Source organism: Cucurbita pepo, chromosome LG13, assembly GCF_002806865.2.
Source record: "Cucurbita pepo subsp. pepo cultivar mu-cu-16 chromosome LG13, ASM280686v2, whole genome shotgun sequence".
In the NCBI taxonomy this organism is placed as follows: Eukaryota; Viridiplantae; Streptophyta; class Magnoliopsida; order Cucurbitales; family Cucurbitaceae; genus Cucurbita; species Cucurbita pepo.
Genome location: NC_036650.1, coordinates 8,122,717 through 8,148,062, shown reverse-complemented (window position 1 = coordinate 8,148,062; position 25,346 = coordinate 8,122,717). Strand labels below are relative to the sequence as shown.

Sequence of the window (25,346 nt, the reverse complement as noted above, 5' to 3'; positions counted from 1 at the left end):
AAAAATGATTGTTGAAGTGAGAGCCGTCCTCTGAGTTTTCGTTGGGCCGCCAGGAAGCAGCCTGTTGTCCTTCCACCGAAGGAAGCGGGGGGTGACGCTGTTCTGTGAAACCAGCCTCACGCAGTGTCCCCCGAACTCCAGTGGCGGTGAACTCCGGGCCTTCGCCCGAAGCCCAAGGCCCAACTCCCAACTTGGAATGGGCAGGCCAGCAATTAATTCTTGTAGGACCATACTCAGCGGACAGCCCCATTCTTCAACCATCTTATTGCCCCCGTTTGGGTCACAAGCCCACACTAACGAGCTCGGCGATTGTGAAGGATTCAAATGCTGCTTATAAACAAGGTAATTAATTCTAACTTTACCAATGTGGGACGAGATGATACCACGCATTATAATCGAATGGTTTAAATTTCAATCAAATTTTGAGGGTGTTTAAGCCTTCCTACAAAATACGAACTTTTAACTTCTTTTTGTGGTTCCAACGCATCTTAGTAAATATATATATTATGTTATATGAGACGATCAAAATACAATATTTACTTGTATCCGGATTAATAATGTTGAAAAAAAAATCAAATTCTCCGTGTTATAATTAAACTCACTTAATTTAATTCTATAAGTAAATAAATTTAAATTTATCCTTTAATAATTTGTTGATGTGTTTCCTTGTTCAAACTCAACTCGACATCATCTAAAAATTGTTTCTCCCAATAATCCTTAATAAATCTTTATCCGAATGTCATAAATTGGAAGGCAACAGAAACATGTTTTGACAAGTGAACTATGATTTTTGGTGAAGATGCATTAGACAAAACACATGTTTCTAATGCCCTCTAACTTATAACTTTCTAACTGTGATGCTTGTCAAATATAATCGTAAACGAATCAATAGTGTTTTTTTTAGCGAACATAAGAAGCAAATTACCTTTGATTTTCATGGCGTTCTATGCCATATTGAAGCAAAGGTCAAACTGTTCAAGAAAATCAAATGTTAAGAGGTGAAAACAGGGCATCAGAAAGTCATTAGTACCAACAGTCTCGGAAGGCTGAAGGGCAGCAGCAGCATCACAGGCAGCAAAGTCAGATGAATTGGTGGCAGAGGGCATTGTGCAACTTTGTGTACTTGAAGAACTGGTCCAACTTCAAAGAATGAGGAAAATTAGTGTCAAAGGAATGTTGGACATGAAAGAAAATAAATTGAAGAAAACACATCCACTAACTTTGTCGGCAAAGGTGAGTAAGCTTCCTCGTACAAACAAACAGCCCCCACACACCTGGAAGGAACATTTATTATAATATTCATACAGAAAAGATTAGGATTGGACATGGTTTGGGATTTGTTTCATCAATCCAGAGTTATTCCTTCTGACTGTCTTTGACAATGATATGATATCAGCTTTCCTCTCACATCACCAAATCATGAGTTCAATCAGATACTGACATTGACATAGTTAGCTGCTTTCAGTCAACCAACCAATCAGAATCTTTCCCACAGAAAAGAACCTTTTACAAATAATGACAATAATAATATATTTAGGAATGCAAGAAGAATATCTTCTTCTTGTCCTTTATTCCTTCATAAATGTGTTCCCTTTTGGCACTTGGGAAACAGTCAATGTTTGTGTTTCCCAATAAATGAACAAGTGATGGTGAAGGTGGACACAAGCTTACACGTGACCAATGAAAAGGAAAGAAAATAAACAGAAAAATACAAAGGAAGGGAGTTTTTAAAGCCATAACTTTAACCTTTTTGATTATTCTATTCGCTTGGTCTTCTTGATGCAAACTTCCATACTGATTTCCCCAGTTCTTTGAAATAATAAACCTATAAAAAGTGGCACAGTAGAAGAAAAACTGCAAAGCATGACTAATAAGTTTACCAATTTAGTTTCTCTAATTTATGTATTAAAACGATATGCAATATCCATACCCAACACATCATCCTCTCTGAATCGTTCGCTTCGGAACGACTTGTTCACCTGAGATATTCATGAAAATTTACATGATACATGATACCACTATGTACTTCATCAAAATAAGCAACGGTTTGGCCTTGATTCGACAAAAGAACGAATGGCCTCAATTATCAGAGCTGCTAAGATATGAACCTATTCTTGTATCCTCTTTCTTCTACAGTACCACATCATGTCAATGCCAGAGATTGTAGTCAAAAAGTAGGGGCAGGATATGGTTTGTATGTAGATGACCAGGGAATTAGCTGTGGGGGACCAATTAACTAATTACTACAGTGAAAGGCATTGTACACCCTCTGGAAGATGATTAGGAAGGGGGTGTGCAGTGACATATCTTTGGGGATATGATTTTGAAGAAGCATTTCCAGAGAGTTCTACTTGACGAATGTGAAACCTTGCAAAACGATTAATGACAGAAAATCGTTCCAACTCTTGACATTCAACCATCAAGTCCACCATGGAGGCTGTCCTGTCCAATCTGCACGGCAAGTGCCATAACTCAGAAGATTATAAATGATGTTTTGTAGGTTGCAAACTGCATATTTCTATTCTTCTAGCAATTATTAGAAGGTTTTAAGCACGATTAGTGAGCATGATTATTACAATGAATCTAGATGTATAAGTAAAAAACGACTAAAAGCTTTGTGAAAACAAAACCGTATGTCCATACCTTTGCAAGTCACTTTCCAGTTTCCCGGCTCGGGCGTAGAATCTTTCCACAGTAGTCTCTATGTGCTTATTGCCAGTACGTTTTACAGTTTCACGTTCCTCAGACACACTGAAAGTTATCCACAGAAAGTTTTTACAAAAGCTGCCCAAAAACTAATTAAATCTTTCATGTAATTTACACATTCGAGCTAATTAATCCAAAGAAATAAAGTGAAAAGGAATAAGATTATACTCTGCTTCTAAATAAAAATAAGAGCAGAGAAAATGTTATTTATACAAACGCAAAGTAATGACATGATGTTCTACTCCTACTTTCACAATAGGGAAAATCAAAATGTAAACAGTTGCTAGCAACAAGTATGGAAAGGACACATACACATTTCTGTTATCAAGTGTTGAGACATGAAAATCATTTCTTTGACCACACATCAGGCTGCACGTATCCCCTAATGACGCTCTTAAGATAAAGTATATCACGCTATCATGGAAGGAAGAGGCATCTGCTGAGAGAATGGATGATGGTGCAGGACAAACTAACTGCTGTAACAGCCGGGTTGTCGTTATAAGCCTTCTCTTCGATCGAAGCATCACATATCCATCTTCAACCATCTCAACTTCATTTACCATCTGAAATTTAAAGGAGAAAAAAATAGGTCAGCAACTTCATATTTAAAATTTTCAACAAAGTTTTTGATCTTTTAGTTTTCATGGGAATACTTTTTCTGTCAGCCGGTTTGTGGTTTCTGCCCAGTCTTGTTCTGCCACACTGCAAGCAACATATTCTAGACATTAACAACAACCAGACGAACACATGGTCTTAGATAAAATAAATGTTGATTGAAAAAAGAGAATATCATTTCAACTAAAAGTCAAGATTAAAAGAAATATCCCCAAGATTAAAAGAAATATCCCCTTTACTTGATCGCTAAATACCTGATATTCACAATCCTTTGAGAACCTTGGACTTCTAGATGCCATGGTTGAAACTCAGATGAGTCAAATTTACGTTTTTTAGGTCTCAACGTGTCTGCAGTTTTAACAGTGACAATAGAAGGCAATTTGTAAGGGCCTGTTATGTCAGTTGGCACCGTGGTTGCAGCAGCAGCAGACCAAACTCCACCACTCCGATTAACATCTGCAGAATCTGTTCCATCCAGAGTTGACAGTTTGCAAAAATTTTCCGAAGGCTTCGAGAGAGAGAAGTTTCCACCAGGTTGCTTTGGAAGCAGCTCATTGTACATTGAAGGCATCTGCCCATTTCTGAACTTAAACCAGGAAGATGCAGAAAGTGGATTCATCTGAGAATTTTCTTCATCATTACCTTCCATATTTTTTCTATTAAACTCATTCACAGCCTCACTTTGGCCGTCTGAAGTAAAGCCCCTTGAACATGCATTTGGTGGATTCTCAGACAAAGATGTCACATTATAATCTTCTCTTCCTCCTCTTGCAAACAGGTTTAGCATTTTTCTATTTTCAGATGGCAATGAGTTGATCTCGTATGCAAAACCTTGTCCATGCTTCCCATCTTCTCTTGTTAAATTCTCTTTTGACATAATATTTACCTGTTGCGCATCTTGAACTCCCTTTGGCTCAGTCTCCACATTCTTCATTGGTTGAACTTTTTGAAGCGAGTATTGTTGACCAACAACATGAGGCAATTTAGAAAAGTTATCAAATGGAAAATCTCTTTCAGAGGGGGTTAAATTTTTTTCCTCCATTTGTACTCTATTTAGATCTTGCTGATGTGGATGGGCCAGTAATAAGCCAGAGGGAAACGCATTTGTACTAGTAATCTTCCTTGCCACTCCATCAGCCAGTAAAGTATTATATACATCCGACTTAGTCCTCTGCTCTGGTACCTCATCCTTATGGTCATAATTCAGTGAATTTGTAGGAATCATGTCAGATTCCAGTAATTGGAGTCCACATTTTTTAGAAGATTGATCGTTGAATCCCAGTGGAGCCAATGAAGTTGCATTATGTTGCTGGCTTGTGTTATTTAACCAAACATTTTGCTGCCTTGCCAACAACCCACCCTGTTGGTCTATTCTTGACATAGATAACGGCTGAGAGAGAGGCAGGGCCTCAAAAACCGGATACTGTTTTCCACTCATATTCCTGTCGATGTGTCGAGATGTATCATGAGAGGAAGATTGGCCATATTGTGGATATCTAGAAGCAGTACTTTTCAATGAAGCCTGTGGAGACAAACGTGATGCAAGTGCACCAGAAACGAATTGCCCTTGATTTTCATCTGTTACAAAATGGGGCGACAGGAATAATGAAGTAGCAGCTTCTGCCTCTCCCAAACAATGCGAATTTTCATCCCAATGCACATTTTGTGATGACTCATCTGGAGGCATAGACTGAATAGGAGATGGGGGAGCTAAGTCAGAAATAACCGGACTTGTATCCGGATTGCTTGATAATTGAGGTAGACCTCGAGATGAAGAGATCTTATTTGAATATGATAGCTGTTGAGATGGATGAAGCAATCTCATAGGAAATCCTTGAGATGTGGACTGATTGTGATTTTGAGAAACAGATGGATTTGGAAACACTGCCTGAGACATCATAGACAAGGGACTAGAGCCAATAGAGCCATAATGGGGGATGGCACTATTTTCCTTAGAATGGTCGACATTTTGAAGATGCCCATTCACATTTTCACTGCAAAAGTTCATGGATATAAAGTTATGAGTACATATTTAAAATAAAATGAAAGTATGATAACACTTGGACAAGCAATAATGAAGAGACCAACAACATATAGGTTAAATAAAAAGCTTTGGCTCAATGATTCAACCTCCCAGGTGGAGTTGACATTGTCTTTTCTTAACATAACTACCTTGTTTGTTTGTATGGAGTTTGGCCATTTGAGCCCGTTGGTTTGCCGAAGTTGGTAGATGCATCCAGATGGCCCCTAGGAGTACCATCTGAAGAATTTAAATTTCTCTGGAAACCAGTTAACTGCCCCTGTAAAGATAAATAATCACACGCAACATTAGGAAGGTCACAATACAATAATTGAAATATAGATTGGGATAACAAACCACCTTCTCCAAGTTCACAGTGTCGGAAGAAACATCAAGAAATGACTGCTGAAAATGACCCTGCCCTTGAGAGCTTAATTGTTTCAACATGTAGTGATCACGGGAGTTACTTTTCAGCAGAAGCTTGTCAATAAATGAGTCACCTGCTTTATCAAAAGAATTTTGTAGAACATTAGAATCATCGCTTATTCTTTTTTCTCATGACGTCATTTTCCTAGCTGTTCATGGAGATGTTAACAAGCGTCATATTTTCAAGGTGCCTAAGATCATTATGATCCCTTCGATTGTGTGGGACTTCATTGACTAGTTTTGCAAGATAATGGCATGGACAATAGTTTTAATCGATGCAACTATATCTCAATCACACACTACCAAATGATTAATCCTACCTTGTGGTTTCCCATGTGGTCGATTAACATTATCATGAGAAGCTGTTATCTGCTGATGTGGTCTGTCATATTCAGGCTGCTCATACAACTGACTTGCCAAGCTCTTGTTTAAGTGCTCGTGTGGTTGAACATGTTGAGATTGGTCACCAAGTCGCTTTTGTGCACTCGTAGTGTCTAACCATTCACCAGTTTTTTCAGAAGGATTTTGATTTAGTTTATGGGAGTCTTCTGGACAAATATGTTCTGTTTGCTCAAAAGATGGTTGGATGCCTGATTGCTGAAACCCAGGAAAGTTAGAACTCATACCAGAATCGTTGAAGTTTGCATATGGCCTTGAACTTAAAGAAGATGCACTTTGCATGCTGTTTTCATACCAAGCTGATTGCTCCTTTTTACTATCCACTATGTTTGAATGCTGATTTTCAGTTGACAGTTCTGTATTCTGAAAAGTCAATCCACTCCATTCCTCCTGTATCCCAGTATCACTACTAGAAGCCTCGGCTACAGCTGACTGCATGANGTCGCTACTAGAAGCCTCGGCTACAGCTGACTGCATGAGAGCACTCCAGCTCCCACTATGAATAGAAGGAAGTGCATTTGAATAATCTGAATGTACTGGGTTATTTTCAAAACTTCCATTGCTGACATTTGTACATTTTCCCAAAGAAGTGTCCCACATATTTTGATCCATATTATATAAAATTTTTTGTTCAATCGGATCCAAGGGAACAAAATACTGAGATGCGTCCAGTTGGGTGACTTTTTGCTGTGTGGTACCAAGCCAACCAGTTCCATCTTGCTCTCCTTGAAATTCAGGAAACGATCCATTTGTTTGTGAATAATTCTTCTGCTGGATGATATCTGATCTCATTCTGGCATCCAAACCTTGATTTGGAATTTGGTCAAATAAATTTTTCCCTTCAAAGCCTTGTTTGAATCTGCCCGTTTGGCCTGCAGAAACAGTATTTATATTACCCATAGAGGAGCTACTGAAAGCTACAGGCTGCAAAGTAGGCTTCTGGCAGTGACCACTAGCCTTTGTCAACAAACTGCAAGAATCACGATCCATTCCCTGGAGATGAGAATATTGACCCATGCTACCTCCTCCACTGTAGTTAGGAGATCTATTATTAGATTCATCAAGCTGCTGTGGAACCAACACTGTTGAGTGAAAAGATTGGCCTTTCTCGGGCGAAAACATTAGTTGGTTGTATACTCCTTGCGCTGCAGAAGATGCACCTAGATATGTCCTGTTCATGAACATTTCTGATGAATCAGAGAGAGATGTTCCATTAATAAAGGATGGATATTGACCCCCCGTAGACTGTCTAGGGAAAGCAGAGATCTGATTTTGAGAACCCTGCTGCCTTGCATCACCAAATTGCTGAAGTTGCTGCTGCTGCCTATGAATATCTTGCATCTGCTTGAACATCATTTGCTGCTGCAGTAACTGCACGTCATTATATGTAGACTGCTGCATCGATTGAAGTTGAGAAGTGTCTAATTGTTGCTGACCCCTCACAAGCTGCTGCGATCCTCCGAGAAAGTTGAAGTCAGTTGACGATTCAGTTATTTCAGACCTCTCAGAATTAGTTGTCAGGGTTGGACTGTCTACTGGTGCATATTCTTGATGTGATTTTAGGACGGACAAGCCTCTCAGCATCAAGACATGTGGATCATAGCCAGTCGTTTCACCCAGGAATGCTTGCTGAGAGTGCTCTGTTTGGAAATTTTGCCCTCCAAACATATAGCCATTCGTATTCAATGGTTGGCCTTCCAAGGTGTCACTGCAGAAACCAGGTCTTGAAGCCAGTGGTGCAAAGTTTCTGCCTAATGACACAGTCAAATTTTCCCTCGGGTATCCTCCCACAGAATCTGCAAATCAAAACCTTATACAGTCAAAGCAGCCATGGTTGTTTCAAATACGATAAACGAACCCAGCATCGATATATATAGAGTGGGGAAGGAGTAAAGACAAGAATGATAAGAAAGATTTATACTGTTAGAACTATCAAGAGAAAGGTAGAGACCATTGGGGTACCTTGCAGAGTAACGTTACAGTTTTTTCGCATTGAAACTTGGATGATCACGTGCAGTTTTCTAACATGATGATCTCAAATGAACATAAACAGATCGCCATTCAAGACATGCAATTGAAGGCAGCGCTTATCTAATTTTTATTATCTGGAGTCCTGTAACTGTCTTCTACTTCATGAACAGGAATGCTTGAAGCTACAGCCACCAAATGCATCGCAGTCCTAATGCCCAACAAGTAGAGGAAAAATCACTATAAGATTAAATCAAGTAAACACACTAGTAAGAAACTTGACCCGAATTTGAAAGAAGGTCAGTATCCATTTGAGCAGCGTCCTAAACGCATTTGAATGCACGTTCTTCTTCGGTAAAAGAAAACTTGAAGATAAACACGCTTAGTGATCTAGAAGTCGCAGAAAATCCCAAATAAGAAGGGACAAGCAACCACGCAGTGACACATGATTCACGAAACTCCACAGGTATAACAAAAAAAAATAATCGAAGCTAACACCACTTGCAGAAAAAACAAATCATGAATTGCAGAGAAATCCCGTGGACAATAAACTATGCAGCCAAATCCTAGTGCTTCAAAACCAAGACCCGAAAATTTAGCTCAAGAACCCTAAAATTGGCGCGTATCTCCAGTGACGAACATCATAAACCCCCAATAAGTGAACAAAATCAAAAACCGCCAACAAAGTATTAACAATTCTTTAACTAATTTCAGAGAGGAACCGTATAGTCTTCACAATTAGATTAATTTAGGAGAAGAAAATAAACGAAAACCCACAAGGCAAAGCGAGCTAAGGAACACAGTGGCGAGCTGGGGAGGTGTGATCTGAGCAACAGAATTATAACTACGCAAAAACTTAGGTGCTGGAGAATTCTGTTCTTGGAAGAGTATCCAAATGGCACAATTGAAGGCCCGGAACTTTCTTGCCTCTCTACCTCTCCTTTGAGCTGAGATTGCAGTTCTTCATCAACAATCAAAACCCACAATAATTTCCAATGTCCCTAACTCTCTCTCTCTCTAATCTCTCCCTATCTCTCTCTGTAGCTCCAAGCTTTCTCTCACTGAAAACTCTCTCTCTCTCTCTCTAAACATTTCTCAAGTGCTGCATAAAGAGTGAGAAACTGGTCTCTACAGACATCAAAGCCGAAGATAAAGCGATGAAAACAGTAAATTAGGCATTAAAATAATGCTAATTAACATTATGTTTTCAACAAACTCGGTTGCAAAAATGCCGCTTTAGGTTCGACACCCGAAGCTCTGGTTCGTTTTTAGCCTCGGACTCCCAAAACCAGGTCAGGCTCTCCTCAAATTTCCCCATTACATCTCAACCGTTCATTTTTTTTATTTCTACTCCAGTCAAGAGTCTTTTATTTTTTAAATTAAATTAAACTTTTATTCCCAATTTACCCCATAGACTTAAATGTAAAAATTTAATCACCCGTCACATTATAATAATTAAAATTTAGTTTCTATTATTTCGTCAAATCAATTCACTAATCGAGTTGGCTACATCCATCCTCACCTTGTACTATATACACGTTGAAATTTAATTAATAATTTCAAACGTCATTATATTTATTTTTAGCTAAAAGACATTTTTCAAACAAACAAATATGAATATATACAAAATACTTACGTCTTAATCTATACGGTTAATTAATGCGTGATAATATAATTCACTTTCTAACTACTATTTTTTTTATTATTAATCTCTTACTATGTTGCTGTAATTTTAATTATTACATAAAAAAATGAATGATAGAAAAAATAAAAAATAGAGAAAAAGGAGAAAAAATAGCCAAATTTTGTGTAAAAGGAAGGTTAGACAATTGAAATAAATTATTATTATTATTATTTTATTTTTGAAATTTAGTTAAAGCGTTAATAAGGGGATTTTTAAGAAATTCATATTAAATATACAATTTTTATTTAAAAATAATAATAAAATGATAATAAAAAAAAGTAGAGAGAATGGTAGTTGGAGAATGGAGCCACTTTTGGGCGTGGGATCGAAACCTGGAAGACGAGTCAATTTTTTACCGCCATGCATCTCCACGCGTCTTTCACGGCGCGTATTCACCGTTAATGTCCTTTTTGCCCTTCCGTTTCTTCTCCTTTCACTGAATTTACAAATTTAACCCTGCTGTTTGTAATTTCTTAATTTCTAAGTAATATACCTATAAACTTTGATTGATGGCCCATACATTTTTTTCACTATTAAATACATTAAATTATTAATTTAATCTATATAATTTTAAATTTATGCATATTTAATCATTAAAATATTAAAAAATTAAAATTTAACCGATTTATATTATATATCTAAATTTAAATTTCATAGTAAACTTTCAATTTTATATCTTCTACCGTTAGTTGTGGTAAAAAAATTGGCTCCAAAAAGGAAGGAGTAAATGCATTTTATAGGACAGTTGGGAGTTTGCATTTATGAGGCTGGATATTTTTACCACTTCTGTTTTTACTATTAATCTACCCAACAAAATATGGATTATTTTTATGTTTGAATTGTTACTCTAAATATTTAATTTATAGATTTGTATGGTTTGAAATTGAAATGTATGATTTATAAGGAAAAAATAGGGGGTGGGTTTTAAAATTTTGAATTTCAAACCAAACTCGTAGGCCCTACATGTTTTATCGTTACTTGATAGTAATCTCGTGTTTCTTTTTCAATGTCGAATATAGACCAAATTCAATCGGACCCAACTTTCAACTACATTCCATTGTAGTTGCCAAATTTACACGTTTTATCACCGCTACCTTTCCATATAATACCTGCGATATTGGCCTCGACAACCTATACCTATTTTGACCTGTGTAACTCAAAATAGCCTCGAGTTTATAACCTATGGTCACGAGAAAGTTGATAGGGTCAGGTTGACCAACCATGTTTATTGTGTTAAAATATTAAAATATATATAAAAAAAAATCCGGTTTTGTTTAAATACAAATATTTTGTTCCTAAGAAAAGGATTTATAAAATAGAAAAATAAATAAATAAATGTGATGGATTATATTTTATAAAATAAATTAACCAGGCCAAATTCCCGCGAAAAAAGTGGAGAAACGAACCAACAACAATGGCGCGGCCCAGCTCGATGTCTCACTGCCGTTTCATTCCAGCTTTGAAGCAAACTGGATCTGTTAGAACGGGCGCCGGGCAGCCACTCTTACCGGAATCGGTTGCTCCGTTGCACCAAAAAACCTAAAGCAACTTCATCACTCCGAAATTTTCTCCCGGCCTTCCCTTTTTCCCTCTCGCCGTTCTCTCCACACCAAACCCATTCCCAAAACCCTACTGGTTTTTTTCCATCTCTTTCCCTATTCTCCAACTTCTCGCCGTTGTTCATCTTCGTTATTTTCTTCCAACTTCTTGTTATCCTCCTCCCAACTCCTTGCCATTTGTGGATTTCGTCTTTTCTTCTTATTGCTGATTCAGGACAAGAAGCGTTTCAGATTTAAGCAAATGGATTCTTCTTTGTAGCTGAGGATCGTATCCTAAACGTTCTCGGCGATTCTACGTGAGTCTCATTGTTCATCGCGATCATTATCTTTCTGCGTGTTATTTGTGTTCGGAATCGTACTTTAAGCAGTTCGCATGATACTTATATCGCTTGCTCGGTAATAACGAGGATTTCTTTTTCTGTTTCGTTTTTTTTTTTTTTTTTTTTTTTTTNAGTTTCAGAATCATTTTCTCCCTAAATGATTGTAGTATTAGAATGTTGTTGTTAAGATCGTGTCTGGAAATTTGTAGTTTTTGGTTAAAGATGAGTCAGCTGGAGATTGTTGATGTTGTGATTGATTTAGCTTTGTTTCTGCTGAATCTTTCGTTCATTTCTCTGTTTATGAAGCATTTGGATAAGAAATACTTGGCAGGATTTTGGGTAACTCAGATATGGATTGTGCACAGAGTAATAAGCAATCCAAGGAGCAATTAGAGATGGCCCATAAAGAAACCGATGTTATCCTTGATCGCAGCAACTCCAATTCTTCATCTACCTCGGAGTCACGAGACTCAGCTCTTCAACCAAAACCAGATGTTTTCGAGTTTATGGGAGCTGTGCAAACAGCGGAGAATTTGTCTCTGGGTTCTGGTAGAATCCAGAGTTCTTCTCAGATTCGATTATCGGGGGTGCTTGAAAACCATGATCCAAACCGAATACCTATATCGATCTTCTCTGGTAAACCTTCAAATCCTATGGAATGGAGCACTGCTTCGAATGAATCATTGTTCAGTATTCATGTGGGAAACAACAGCTTTTCAAGGGAGAACTTCAATTTTTTTACCAAGTCTGGAGAATTGATGTTGAACCCCAATTCATCCCTGAATCTACCCAGCCTGCCCCCTCTTGTTGAACCACCAAGAGTTGAGAGTAAAACAGGAATCACAGTGAATGTCTCGGCTGAACCAGTGACATCAACTGGACCTCAAATTCCAGCCATATCAGTTCATCAAAAAGAACCCACCACGACACCTACAGATGAGCTTCGAGGTCGCCAGAGTGTGTCAAACGACAGCATCAATAGCTCTCATTCGTTTCAGTTCCCACTGTAAGCAATCCTGAATCATAGTCATAGATATAATGGCTGTTTTAGAAATGTTTTCACTTTGAACTTGGAATCTGAATTGTTGTGGCTATGAATTCTGCCTTGTTTTTTTTTTTTTTATCAGATTGGCAAGTGAAGGTGCAACGCCAAAAACAACCAGCTCTGTCTCAACAGACTCAGGTGCAACACCACAACAACAGCCAGTGACGAAGCTGCAAACAAAGAGGCAGCAGTCAATGAAGCAGGAATCGCCAGAGCATGAATCTCCATCTCCATCTCATGAAATCACGGCACCGTCTCCGGCCACAAACTCGGGTTCGGGCTGGTTTTCCTGCTTCTCGTGGTGTCGATGCCGGTGATGGGATCTCTGCTCGTTGAATGTACTACTTGTTTTACGCTCCTAGTTAATTAGTTCTTTCAAATTGAAAGGAAAAAAGACAAACAACATGAGCTACAGTTGATTACTGTAATCCTTAATGAGTTACATCAGAAGGATTAGCAGTTGATTATTTTTTTCTCATTAAATCATACAATCTCTTGATTCTTGATTCAAAATTTTCATTTAGATTCAAACTAACACGATGAGATGAAAAAAGAAATGTTTTTATTCTTCTTCGGAAGAGAAAGTACAAAGAAAGCTAAAGAGTTCTAAGACCATCGGAAAAAATGGAGGCAAAACGGAGCATTTCAGGCTGTGAAAGCACCAAACTGAATTCGATCCCATCTCCGGTTCGTCTATCCGCCAACGAAATCGAACCAGTCCTCTCAATCGAAACCATCTTCACATTCTCTGGTTTTCCCCACCCGAAATCCAACCCATAAACCCCCAATCTCGGCGACCCAACCACTCCGACGAACTTAATCTCCTCTTCCACCTTCTCCCATTTCGACAAAGTTTCCTCCGCCCCCTTTGTCACATTCTCATCCAACCTCTGTATCGTCTCATGAATCCTCTTCGATGCGACCCCCAATCCCTTTTCATCATCTTCCAATTCCCCCGCTTCCGCAAAAACTCCATGGCTTCCACCGCAGTTCCCGAAATAGTTGGTCGGCACTACCGGACCCAGCCGCGCCCGCCAATCGGCGTAGAACCCCAGGTACACTCTCTTGTTCTTCTGTTCTATTCTCGCTGATTTTACCGCACAAATCGATATGTACGCGAATGCGAGAACGAACGATGAGAATCGGGTCGGTGATTCGTCTTCCTTTGTTGCTGATTTTCTGAGATTTTCAATGTCTGTGCGGGTTAATTCGAATGTACCTCTCACCATTTCTGGTGAAACTCCCAAATTTGGGAAATATTTAAGGCTTTTGATTGATGGGTCGGTGGGGTTGGTCTTTTTTAGCCAGTAGTTGATGTAGAGCAGGTCGATTCCTTTTGGGTCTTTGATAATGGACCGATCGAAAAATGGGGTTAGTTCTGGCGGTAGAGTAATGGGGAATTCGGGATTGTTTTGGGTGTGCTTGAAAATGTGAGCCCACGATTTCAAGAACATGATCGAGCTTTTGCCATCAACGAAGGCGTGGTGATTGGAGATGCCGATGGACAATCCCCTGTTTTGGAACAGAGTGATCTGCAGAGCCATTACCGGAACAGAATCATCCGCCGCCGGCAATTCCGGGACAAAGGGGCGGCACTCTTCCACTCTACGGATTCCAGTACAAGAGAAGTGGGTGAAGTCAGCATCAGTCTCGGCGACAGTGAGGGAAACAGCATCGCCAGGGGAGTAAAGAACGGTGGGTTTGGGAGATTCCGGCAGCCAAACGAGATTTCCGGCGAGAGGGAGGAAATGTTGGAGAGTGAGAGAGAGGGAGTGCTTGAGATGAGTGACGATGGAATTGGAGTCCAACAATGGGGGATCGGGTAAAGAGTAGAAGAAGAGTCGCTCTGTGGGAGGGATTTTTAAAAACAGAGCATCAAGGTAGGTAAAAGGAAGAGAGAAATCGGCGGCGGAGGAAGGTGAGGCCAGCGACGGAGACACCTTGGTGACTTCCAGAACTCTGACCAGGTTTGCCTTCAGATTCTCCATATGAGCCATGATTTGAAGCTGGAACTAATGAGAATTGATGAGGTTTTAGAGCGATTTATATGGTGAGAATTATTTGAAAAAGTTTCTGGATTAGGATTGCATGTTTCACGTGGAAATGGAAGTCGATTGGTATATGATAGAACAAAAATTATATGCTATCAACGTGAATCACGATATCATCTCTCACATATTCTTCACATAATTACCCCCATAATCCACCAATTAATCCCACATTTTAATATTAATAATTTGAAATTGTGATCGTGATAATCCGTAGGATGACCCGAAAAATTCAATTAACTTGACCCAACCCGCATGGGTTGGGTTGGGTTATGAACGATCAAGTACCCAATTGCGATCTTGGGCTTCCTTCGTTTTCAATTGGGTACTTGATCGTATTATTTTTCCAGATTAAATCCTTCGCAACTCCTTCTTCAACGATCTCCAATGCGAACGGCAAGCATTGCAATTAATGGTACATAAGTTGAGCATTCTAATAGTTTGTTTCACATTTTGGTTTTTCTGAGCCCAAATTTTGTTCTTAATTCAACGTCTGATGCATTAGGGCATTATCTCAGATGCGAAGTTGTTTAGCTTCGGATTGTTTCTGTTGATGGTTGTGTGATGCTTTGTTCTACTGAAGTTTGTATTGTCTCTATCCATCTGCGCAAGATTTTCTACTATAGATTGTCATTTAAGTCTGATTTATGAGCGCCAGCGAAGTACTTGTGCGATTTCTTCGTCTCATTTTCTTGATCTTTCCGCCGATGAGCGAAGTGCGAACGGGGAATTCATTCACGAGTGCTTTTGGTTGTTATCTTTGCGGCAGATAAGTTGATATGAATATTTGAATATGAGCGATGGAGGTGAAGACTTCCCACGGGCGCTTGCTAGGATTGCTGTATCCCAAATATGTGAGAGTGAGGGGTTTCAAACTTTTCAACAGTCTGCCCTCGAAACGCTGGCCAATGTTGCAGTTCGATATGTTCATAACATGGGAAGGGCCGCAAACTTCTGTGCTAACTTCGCCGGCAGAACAGAGTGTAATGTATTGGATATAATGAAAGCACTGGAAGATTTGGGGTCTATCCAAGGCTTTGCAGGTGCTTCGGATATTGAATATTGTCTCGCGAGTTCCGGCACTGCTAAAGAGATTTCTCGGTATGTAGCTCGAGCTGAAGAAATCCCATTTGCATACTCGGTTCCCAAATTTCCATTTGTCAAGGAGCGAAAGTTGAGGCCTACTTTTTTGCAAATTGGGGAAGAACCTCCTGGAGAGCATATACCTTCTTGGTTGCCTGCAATCCCTGATCCTGAAGCAGACATTGAGCCCTCCACTGTGAAGGAGGAAGTAGTGGAGCCTCAAACGATTAAAACTGAGCTAGAAAAACCATGTAGAAGTGCAGAACAATCCATCTGGAATCTGCAGAGGTGGTTGTTTTGCCATGGATTGGAAGGATCCCAAAGAGAAGGCCCTAGAAATGCAGCTATGATCAAACAAACACAAGAAAGTAACCCATTTTTTGCTACCCCACTGCCATTTGGTGAAAAGGAAATTTCTTCTTTCGTTCTTCCAGATAGTATATTGAACAATTCAAGTACAGAACATCCTGTTCCTATCATGGAGAACTGTCTTGTGGATACACATGTCTCAGTGCTGGAGACTTTTGCTCCTGCTATTGAATCAATAAAGAACGATTTGTACGATTCTGATGAAAAGTTCTCTCTGAACAGACGATCCACTATGCAGTTTAAGATTGGAACTGGAAAGAAGCCTGTCGGTAGCAGGATAGAATTGAAGGTTCCAAACAATGGTGTGAAGACGTCTTCGTCCTGGTTTGTAGCAGAAGATGAGAAGTATGACAAGAAAAGAAAGGTCGAGAAGATTCTTTAGGACTTGATGGAGAACTCCAAGGGGCTATCTCAGTTGTAACTAGGTTGCTCGATTGAAATTTGTACACGGATTTTAGGAGACTGGATGCAGTTTCTCCTGGTTGTGAAAATCACTAACATTGTATTGTCTGGTATTAGCTTATAGAATGAAAGATTCAATTTTGTGGAAGGAGAGATTCCAGTTTACCTAAACTTTTGAGGTATGCTTATGTTTTATATGAACAACTTCGCTTTTTTCTCTAATAAATTTGGCATTTGGAAATGGTTAGTAAGGAAGTACGACGACAAGGTTGGGCGAACAACTCTAGCCTCACGTTAATATCATCCTAATCAACGATGTTTCAAGTTGAGGGAGATCAAAAGAAAAGGAGGTTGGTTTATCATATGCATTGTGAAAGAATCATCAGGGAAAAACACTTCTAATAGTTATTGCGATGTTCTAGGAAATTTTTTGGTTAGAGGGATCTGTTGTTCATATTGTTCTTCCTTGCATATATGCCATCACTATCTCGTTTACAATTTGTATGCCCTGGAAATTTGAACTAGAAGCTTGACCTTTAAGTCTTAGCTCTGTCAATGGCTGTTTTCTTTCTCACTTTGGCTTTTGCTTTGCTCATGGGAGTAATCAAACATACTTCTGAAAGTTTTGGTTTAGGTTATGTATTGCACGATTATAGAAACTTCTCTGTGGAGCTTAAAATTTAAAATTTCTTTTATTGATTAAATCTCAATTCTTCCACCCAAGGTCCTACTAAAAATTATAGAAAGATTCTCCCATTTATATCTTCATTTTACTTTATCTTGGACTCTAGAACGTGTTGGCGACCTGTGACCACCATGCTAATGTAGACATAACTGTAGCCATGTTTCTATTCCATGACAGTAGTGGTTTGCTGGTTTCACATCAATTGCTGTTTAATGATGTACTAAAACGCCATGCCAACATGGCTTTCTGGTTTCTTGTTTCTGCTATCATTTTGATAATTTGTGTGTATCAATTATTTCCTGCTAGGCTGCAGTGTTTGGAACTTAGCACTTATCCTTTGCATTTTGCATTTTCTATTCTAACTTCCAAGACCTGGATGTTCCTAGATGGCCTAGTGATCTGTACTGTGTGCCTGAACAGAACTCGAAAACAAGGATGCTACTTGTACCTTTGCCTTCATTTACAATTAATATTTGTTTCTAATACAGTTCTTATGCCAGCAACGATCTAAATTCACACTGCAGGAGTTGCTGGGGTTGTACAAGAGAGAAAGAAAAACTCTGGAAGGGTAATGTCAAATAAGCCTAAACCTGTAGAAGTAACTAACGATGCAAACTTTGAAGCGGGAAGTGAGGGATAGATTGCCCATTTATTCATCTAAGATTATGGGAACTCCTAGTTTGCGGAAAATCCCCTGCAATGATCGTCGTAGAAGCTTGCTTCATTCATCACAATCTCAGTTATTAAATCTTTGAAGATCTGCCGCTCAACATCCAACACTATGCCTGGAATAACATCTTGGTAATCTCTCCAGTAGCGTGATGGATGCATCAAATCCTTCCAAATCATGTTTTTTAAAGCATCATCGCAGTCATGGAGACTGCCATTTTGGTTGCTATCTTGTAGCTGCTCAATCTGTGTGCATAGTTCTTTCAAAATCTGTTGGCCTCTTGCTTCTGTTCCTGCAATATTACTTTTTGATTGCCAATGCTTGAAAGAACGTTCAACCACTAGTTTGTCTACAAGAATTTCGTTGACAGTATCAAACTCAAGTTTCCTCTGAACTTTATTGCGAGCTTCTGATATGGAATTCTGTTTAATGCAGGAATTCCCATTAAAAAGCCATTTGACTGCCTTGGACTGCTCAAGTGCAAGAAATAAGTTGGGGTTGATCAAGTGTCCTGGTGAGTGAAGCTGAATGGAAGACAGGCCATTTTTAAGCTCTTCGAGGAGACCTGATTCTGATAATATTTGCCAAATATATCTGTGCTGTGAACTCATTTCTTGGCAGTGGTGATTCTGGCAATCATTCAAGAGCTCCTCCTCCACGTTACTGAAGTTCGCTTGTCGAAAATGCTTCCTCAAGTTGTCGATCTCTGACTTCAAGTTCTTAATCTCAGTGCTGAGAGCCTCTGTGCTTTTCTGTGATTGAACTGGTACCTCCCGACTCAACTCTGCTTCAGAATTTATGGTCTCTTCATCTATTCCATCAAAATTCAAGTGTTCTTGTCATATAACAGAACGCAACATAATTATTATTGGTCATTACTGCATAATGAAGAACGAGATCCATACCTTCAAAAGCATATGATATTTTCTTGATAGGAGACGGTGAATCGTCTTGGTAAAATGTAGAATCAAGAACAGAGACGGGACTTTGTTGCTCAGAGCTTGTTAATGTTGCTTTGACTTTTGTGACGCTGTTTGATTCCACTCTATTGGTCTCAGGCTTCAGAGGGTAAACACTTCCTCGTCGACTCGTATCACTAGGACATGTACTACTTTTGCTCGATTTCCTGGCACTTTTCTGATTCGAAGTGGGAGATTTTTGCCTGAGTTTTATTTCTGTGGAACATGATCCAACGTTTCTGGTGTTAATCCTTTCGGTCCTGCTTGGATCTGATGATGGAGTGGTGGGGCATGATTCTTTCTCTACCCCAAACTTTTTATGCAGTCTTGAGCTTGTAACTCTTGGACTGTTTCCTGAGGCTGTTGAGACTTCTGTACGAAGGCCGTGTTGATCCTTTGTCGATTTCGTTGGTTTCGAAATTCTTGTATTGGTAGATTGCATTTTCCCACTGCACAATGCAACATGATTCAATGGCACCGAGGGAGAGGAGTTGCTGAGTTTTTCCAAGTGTTTAGCTGGTCTCATGATGATTATTGAGGATTTCTGTGACTTTAAAGATTTCGAAACCTTGGCTCTCGCAGAAGAAGCCGTGCTGTCGAGTAGCGAGTTTCTTGGGCTTGCTGCTCCTGAACTGCTTATTTGTGATGCACAGTTTGATGCTTGTTCCTTGTTCTCCAATATTGCTCGAGATTTTTGCATAGCTTCAAGTATCTGTTTTAGAGCTCTGAGGTCTTTTCCAGATTTGGTGAATTCAAGTGTTGACAATCTTTTCTCAATCTCTCCATAAACAGAGGAGTTTGGCACATCTGTAGCAAGTTCATGACTTTCAGTACAAGCATTGGGTTTCAAATCCAAAGGATTGTTTCTCAAGCTGGGTGAATAGGAATCTCCACGACAAATCCTTGGCGACCCAGAAAACCGATTTTGTTGTGTGTTCTCATCGTTCTTCCTCGACGATCTGGACAAAGAACTTCTTTCATAGTTTGGGTGAGCATTGATCAATCTTGATGGACTGTTGGTGGTTGAAGATGAATCTGGGAGATCATCCAATCCCATTAACTTTGCTACGACTGTAGATGATTGTTTCGAACTCACCCGTTCTTCGAAATCTTTAACTAGATCATTCGATCTCGTTCCAGAAGCAGACCGCCTAGCCCAGCTTTCTTTACTGTCCAGTGATAGCCTCGGTAGTTCCCTGATTTTTATTGTTGATTTCAATGCATCATAGGACTCCCTTTCATCATAAGACAGCCTTCGATTAAACTTGGTTGCTGGATGTGTGGGAATGTCATCCTCTTCATTGGCAGATCGATGCGCTTCTCGAAATCGCACAAGAGCACGAAATGATTCGTTTGATCCTGAAGTTGATCTCACCGGCCTCGGAGAGTCCACATGTTTTAATTTACGACTAACGGCTTCTTCTCCCGCCACAGTTCTGACTGCTTCTCTGTTCATATTCTCTTTGACAATGTCCCGGAACTCGAAAGATTTGCAGCTCAATTGCTTAGCAGCAGCAGAAGAATCATGCGGGTTCATCAGAAACTCCCGAGTCGTGTTTCCAGGAAAATCGACATGGCTGAGCAATGTTGTTTCAAGGTGAGCCGCTCTGTTGTTAGCATCAAGAGATGAAAAACTGGAAGAACAAGAAGTTGTAGACGAAAATGAAGCTCTGGATGACTCAGTGGAGACTCTTTGCTTCTCTTTTCTTGACATCTTCTGGTTTTTCCCCTACAATTCAACAAAACATGCGCTTTACAAAAATGGTCTTTCAAAACTGAACTGAATTGCCTTTTGCTTACAGAGAATTCTCACCAGAGTTCTCTGAGAGGCATTGCTTGGCTCCATTGGGATACCTTCATTATGACCTGCCAAAGAAGACAGTGTTCATTACAAAAAAGAAATGAATTATGGTGGAAGAAGAGTTAGCAAGCAAGTACCTGGCGGTGGTAGGAGTTTCTTGTGGAGGCGCCTGGCGATGCTCCGGCCACCAAGGAAATAACGGCGGTCAAACATCTGAAAAATGGCATTCATACAGCCAAACTGGTTATGAAGGCTTTGATTCTCATGTGATAAGGAATTGGTGAGGTCTGCAGACATCTTAGAACAAAATAGTTTGAGTTAGCAAAGAAGAAAGGCACCAAACATTGAAGAAAGGTCATAAGATATGGTTTATTTTGGGGTTTGGGCACACAGAAGAGGAAAAGAGGAGTGAGTTTAACGTGTTGTTCATCTTGGGAATGCGGGAAACACACACGCAACAGGGCAATGAAGAAGAAGAACAACAAGAAGAAGAAGAAGAAGAGGAAAAAACCAAAAGCAGGGAATGGTCAGAGAGCAGTTAAAGAAAGAAGATGCTCTCTGGGGACACCCATTTTGTACAGTCCATTACGTATAAGATAGAAAGTGGAAGAGAATACTAAATATGAAAACAGGGTGTTATGGACGACGACGACGACGATGATGATGATGTGGGTCAGATCTAGATCACTTCATTTCCTCTTCTTCTTCTCTTTTTTCTTTGGTTTCAGAGAGTTTGGTGTGGAGAAGAAGATAATGGTGGCTGGTGGACCTCAAGGGGTCACCATGTGGTGTCTGTCAGAAAAGTGGAACAAAATTTAAGAAACTGGGATTTTATCTTTACAAAACCACTCCCAAAAAAAATATATATATTATATATATACTCATTATTCAAATAAACCGGAACACAAACAAATCTCGTTAGAGTTCAAGTCCTTGTCTGCTTCAGTTCGTTACGTATAAAACAAAATCTTCCTTCTTCAAACAAACCAAAACACAAATAAATCTCGTAAGAGTTCAAACCCACTGTTACTAGATATTATCTACTTCAATTCATTATTTATTTTATAAGAAATATTTCGTTCTCTTTTCAAACCAACGTGGGATCGCTCGAATTTGCATGTTTAAGTATTGATTTATAATATATTTTAATAAAGTCAAAGTCAACTCATCGTCCATTTTTATAAATTTTAATATATATATTTGAATGGTAGGTCTATAATATAGATCTTAAAAGGGTGTGAGGGTGTGGATTAAATTAAAATTTTTAAAATTTTTATAAACAGAAAAGAGAGATTTTTTTATAATTATTTTCCCATTTTCACACTCTTATTTTAATTATTGAAATCCTGGACAGCTAAGCGAATTAATGGCGGGTAAAACCATGGTATGTAAAAAGCAGAGTGTTAAAAGATCCTATGGATTTCTTACCCTATTTGACATCATTTATCATTATCTAATTTAAATCATTTTGTCACCTATTTTTTTAAATCTTTTATTACATATAATTACGCTAAATTTAATATAATTTAATCGCTAACTAATATTTCTTTTTTTTTTATATAGATATTAGAATTTTTCATTTTACTAGACAGAAAAATAAAAATATATATAAATGACGAAGATATTATTAATTAATTAATTAATTAATTGTAGAGTTATGAGGAATAGTGGGAAAGGGAGAAGTACAAGCAAAGGACATTCAGCCAAAACACCACTTTTCTATAATTTATATATTCCATTAATATTCTTTTTATTTCTTGTTACTTTTTTTTTTTATTTTCTTTAATTATAATTTTTGGGTTTTTATTGTTTTAATTAAGAGAAATTAGTTAGAAAAATAATTTCCAAATATATTTTTGTTTTGAAGAAAAATTACAAATTAGTTTTTTTTTTTTTTTTAATTTAATAATATGTAAAGTGCTGATATTCTAACTTTAATTTTAATTATATTAAATTATTAATTTTTCGAATTTGGAAAAGGGAATGCAAAGGCACATGGGAAAAGTGAAGACATCACGTGACTGATTCCCTTAACAAATTCAAACTCACCCATCTCCATCATTTTTCTACCCATTGTACACTCCATTTCCACGTGACCTACCCGGGTCACCCAAACCCACAGTATCGCTCTCATTCAGACGTGGTTTCGATTTATTTATGTAACAGTCCAAACCCGCCGCTAGCAGATATTGTTCGCTTTAGCATATTACATATCATCATCAGCCTCATAGTTTTTAAAACGCATTTACTAGGAAGAGATTTTCCCACACTTATAAGGAATGTCTTGTTCCCCTCTCCAATCAATATGAAATCTTTCAGACACCCATGACACCATTAGTAATAGTCCAAGCCCCACCACTAATAGATATTGTCTGTTTTTTCTCGTTGCGTATTGTCGTACGTTTCACAGTTTTAAAATGCGTCTACTATGAATATGTAAGAAATGACTAACACACCGCCCCGTGTTTGGCTCTAATATCATTTGTAACAGCTCAAGGTCACCATTAGCATATATTATCCGATTTGATCCATTACATACCGCCACCAACCTTAAGGAGAAGCCAAAAAAGGACAATATCTACTAGCTGTGGGCATGGACGGTTACAATTCATGTACCCCTCTTCTACTAGAGTGTCACATACGTTAACAAGCATGCATGCCGCGTGTATAAACCGTATGGCCTAAAGAATAATCATTAAATCTAAGATATTATGGATCTCACACCAGGGATAGTCTCTCATTACAAATTTAAATCGAAGATATTCAAGATTGTGCAGTAAGGTCAACAGATTCCATCTTATCTCATCTTTCATGATGAGAGTTGCTTTTTTAAGATTTTATGGATCTCAAACTTACTCCTAACTTTATTATTTAATAATTAATGATATGATTACAATTAACCAAACGTTTGCATGAAATTGTGTTAATTAAAACTTTATATTAACCATATGATATGTTTTAAAACTATATAATATAATAACTTGGTTGAATATATTAAACACAAAGTCAATAATGGAAGAAAAAATAATAAAATATAAAAAATGTGGGGGTATGTCTGCAAATAGTTTTATGCAAAGGATTGACAAACTCAAACAAGTCAATAATTAAATCATAGTCTTCAAAAATTGACAGTTCATTGGGATCTACACACTCACATGCTCTTCTCTCTCTCAAATTCATGTAACTTTGACTTTAATTAATTATTTTATTCAACTTTTAATGAATTTCATTGTTTTATTTTATGTTTTTAAATATTATATTGCCAACTTTTTCCTGCTTCCAATTAGGTAACCAAGTGGAATTTAATGGTATCACTTTCATTCAAATGTGATATCGGTCATGTACTGTAATGACCCAAATTGTCTTTTTTTCGGCTTTTCTTTTTGGGTTTCCTCTTAAGGCTTTGAAACGTGTTTGCTAGGGGAAGGTTTTTCACACCCTTATAAATTGTGGTCTGTTCTCCTCCCCAACCAATGTGGGACATCGGGTCCCAGTGTCCTCGCTGGTACTCTTTCCTTCCTCTCATCGATGTGAGACCGCCCCCAAATTCACACCCTTTGGGGCCCAACATCCTTACTGGCACACCGCCTCGTGTCTACCCCCTCCCTTCCTTCAGGGAACAGCGAGAAGGCTGGCATATCGTCCGATGTCTGATCCCCGAAGGGGGGAGGGGGTAGACACGAGGCGGTGTGCCAATAAGGACGCTAGGCGCCAAAGGGAGGTGGATTTGGGGACGGTCCCACATCGATGAGAGGAAGGAAAGAGTGTCAGCGAGGACGCTGGCCCCGAAGTGGGGTGGATTGTGATATCCCACATTGGTTGGGGAGGAGAACAANAAACACTGGGTCCCAAGGGAAGTGGATTATAATATCTACTAATAGTGGGCTTGAGTTATTACAGTGGTATCATAGTTAGTCACCAAGTAGTGTGCCAGAGAGAACACTGGGTCCCAAGGNGTGTGGAAACCTTCCCTAACATACGCGTTTTAAAACCTTGAGGGGAAGGCCAAAATAGAAAGTCCAAAGAAGACAATATCTGCTAACGGTGGATCTGGGGCGTTACATGTACCATTTCAACAGTTAAACTTAAAGAACCGACCAGTGTAAAGATAGTTCAATTAGTTTGTTCGTATTAGAATCGTGAATGAACGAGGATCGAACTTCTAGGTTTTCGATCGAGAATATACACTTTGTGTTAGATGAATTATGCTCACTTTGACATTGACGTTAATTATAATTTAATAAACGAATAAATAATAAAAACAAGAAATAGGTTAAAAGAGGTAATTGTGATTATTGAGGGGGTAAATATACATGAATGAGTGAGGTTAAATCAAGGTAGCGGTCAACATTAATTACCACAGTTAGCTATTACTGTAAAAAGGAATAAAAAAAAAGTTGGCTATCATTATTACATAAACTACCAATAAAAACAAAGTATTTAAATCAATATTGGGAAAATTATGTAATTCAATAAATTAATGATTACTATGAATTAATTAGGTCAATTATCAATTATAGTAAATGAATGTTTGCTATAATCAAATCAATTTGTGATTAATTATTATTTTTTTTTTAAATGTCAAAA

At 38.5% G+C, this 25,346-nt stretch overlaps 4 protein-coding genes and 1 pseudogene across 8 annotated transcripts; 2 read left to right on the top strand and 3 right to left on the bottom strand.

Moving 5' to 3' along the window:
- Positions 1-912: 912 nt before the first annotated feature.
- On the bottom strand, positions 913-9,304 carry LOC111808146. Of its 3 annotated transcripts, XR_002817033.1 has the most exons (14): positions 8,912-9,304; positions 8,129-8,345; positions 6,608-7,962; positions 6,088-6,568; positions 5,702-5,841; positions 5,494-5,621; positions 3,576-5,315; positions 3,360-3,408; positions 3,019-3,269; positions 2,644-2,751; positions 1,931-2,451; positions 1,747-1,825; positions 1,221-1,274; positions 913-1,140 (listed from the first exon to the last, which is right to left on the bottom strand). XR_002817033.1 is itself a non-coding variant. In XM_023693961.1 (11 exons), the coding sequence occupies exons 2-11, from the start codon at positions 8,157-8,159 to the stop codon at positions 2,244-2,246; spliced, it is 4,491 nt and encodes a 1,496-aa protein (XP_023549729.1). In that variant the 5' UTR covers positions 8,160-8,345; positions 8,912-9,304; the 3' UTR covers positions 1,872-2,243. The 3 variants fall into 3 exon arrangements, 1 of the variants encoding a protein (XP_023549729.1); XR_002817032.1 differs by having other exon boundaries at positions 1,221-1,825; XM_023693961.1 differs by lacking the exons at positions 913-1,140; positions 1,221-1,274; positions 1,747-1,825 and having other exon boundaries at positions 1,872-2,451.
- A 1,937-nt stretch (positions 9,305-11,241) lies between these two features.
- LOC111808481 lies at positions 11,242-13,233 on the top strand. Of its 3 annotated transcripts, none has more exons than XM_023694483.1 (3): positions 11,242-11,673; positions 12,063-12,703; positions 12,825-13,233. In XM_023694483.1, exons 2-3 carry the CDS (start codon positions 12,093-12,095, stop codon positions 13,057-13,059), a joined length of 846 nt encoding a protein of 281 aa, XP_023550251.1. In that variant the 5' UTR covers positions 11,242-11,673; positions 12,063-12,092; the 3' UTR covers positions 13,060-13,233. The 3 variants fall into 3 exon arrangements, with proteins under 3 accessions (XP_023550251.1, XP_023550249.1, XP_023550248.1); XM_023694481.1 differs by having other exon boundaries at positions 12,029-12,703; XM_023694480.1 differs by having other exon boundaries at positions 12,004-12,703.
- Positions 13,234-13,287: 54 nt separating this feature from the next.
- Positions 13,288-15,582, bottom strand: LOC111808478 (malonyl-CoA:anthocyanidin 5-O-glucoside-6''-O-malonyltransferase-like). The gene has a single exon (XM_023694479.1). It carries the CDS (start codon positions 14,737-14,739, stop codon positions 13,339-13,341), a length of 1,401 nt encoding a protein of 466 aa, XP_023550247.1. The 5' UTR covers positions 14,740-15,582; the 3' UTR covers positions 13,288-13,338.
- Positions 14,631-16,881, top strand: LOC111808480 (annotated as a pseudogene).
- An 871-nt stretch (positions 16,882-17,752) lies between these two features.
- LOC111808477 (protein LONGIFOLIA 2-like) lies at positions 17,753-21,620 on the bottom strand. The gene is made up of 4 exons (XM_023694478.1): positions 20,897-21,620; positions 20,772-20,824; positions 18,905-20,687; positions 17,753-18,810 (listed from the first exon to the last, which is right to left on the bottom strand). The coding sequence occupies exons 1-4, from the start codon at positions 21,054-21,056 to the stop codon at positions 18,005-18,007; spliced, it is 2,802 nt and encodes a 933-aa protein (XP_023550246.1). The 5' UTR covers positions 21,057-21,620; the 3' UTR covers positions 17,753-18,004.
- Between the last annotated feature and the right edge of the window lie 3,726 nt (positions 21,621-25,346).

Coding starts and splice junctions, on each gene's coding strand:
- LOC111808146 (XM_023693961.1), bottom strand. CDS start 8,159: ATGCGAAAAAACTGTAACGTTACTCTGCAAG. Junction 5,622..5,701: donor ACACTGTGAACTTGGAGAAG/GTGGTTTGTTAT, acceptor TTATCTTTACAG/GGGCAGTTAACTGGTTTCCA. Junction 3,409..3,575: donor CAAAGGATTGTGAATATCAG/GTATTTAGCGAT, acceptor TGTTGCTTGCAG/TGTGGCAGAACAAGACTGGG.
- LOC111808481 (XM_023694481.1), top strand. CDS start 12,048: ATGGATTGTGCACAGAGTAATAAGCAATCCAAGGAGCAATTAGAGATG. Junction 12,704..12,824: donor CATTCGTTTCAGTTCCCACT/GTAAGCAATCCT, acceptor TTTTTTTATCAG/ATTGGCAAGTGAAGGTGCAA.
- LOC111808478 (XM_023694479.1), bottom strand. CDS start 14,739: ATGGCTCATATGGAGAATCTGAAGGCAAACCTGGTCAGAGTTCTGGAA.
- LOC111808477 (XM_023694478.1), bottom strand. CDS start 21,056: ATGTCTGCAGACCTCACCAATTCCTTATCACATGAGAATCAAAGCCTT. Junction 20,825..20,896: donor GAAACTCCTACCACCGCCAG/GTACTTGCTTGC, acceptor CTTCTTTGGCAG/GTCATAATGAAGGTATCCCA. Junction 18,811..18,904: donor AATATCATATGCTTTTGAAG/GTATGGATCTCG, acceptor TTGATGGAATAG/ATGAAGAGACCATAAATTCT.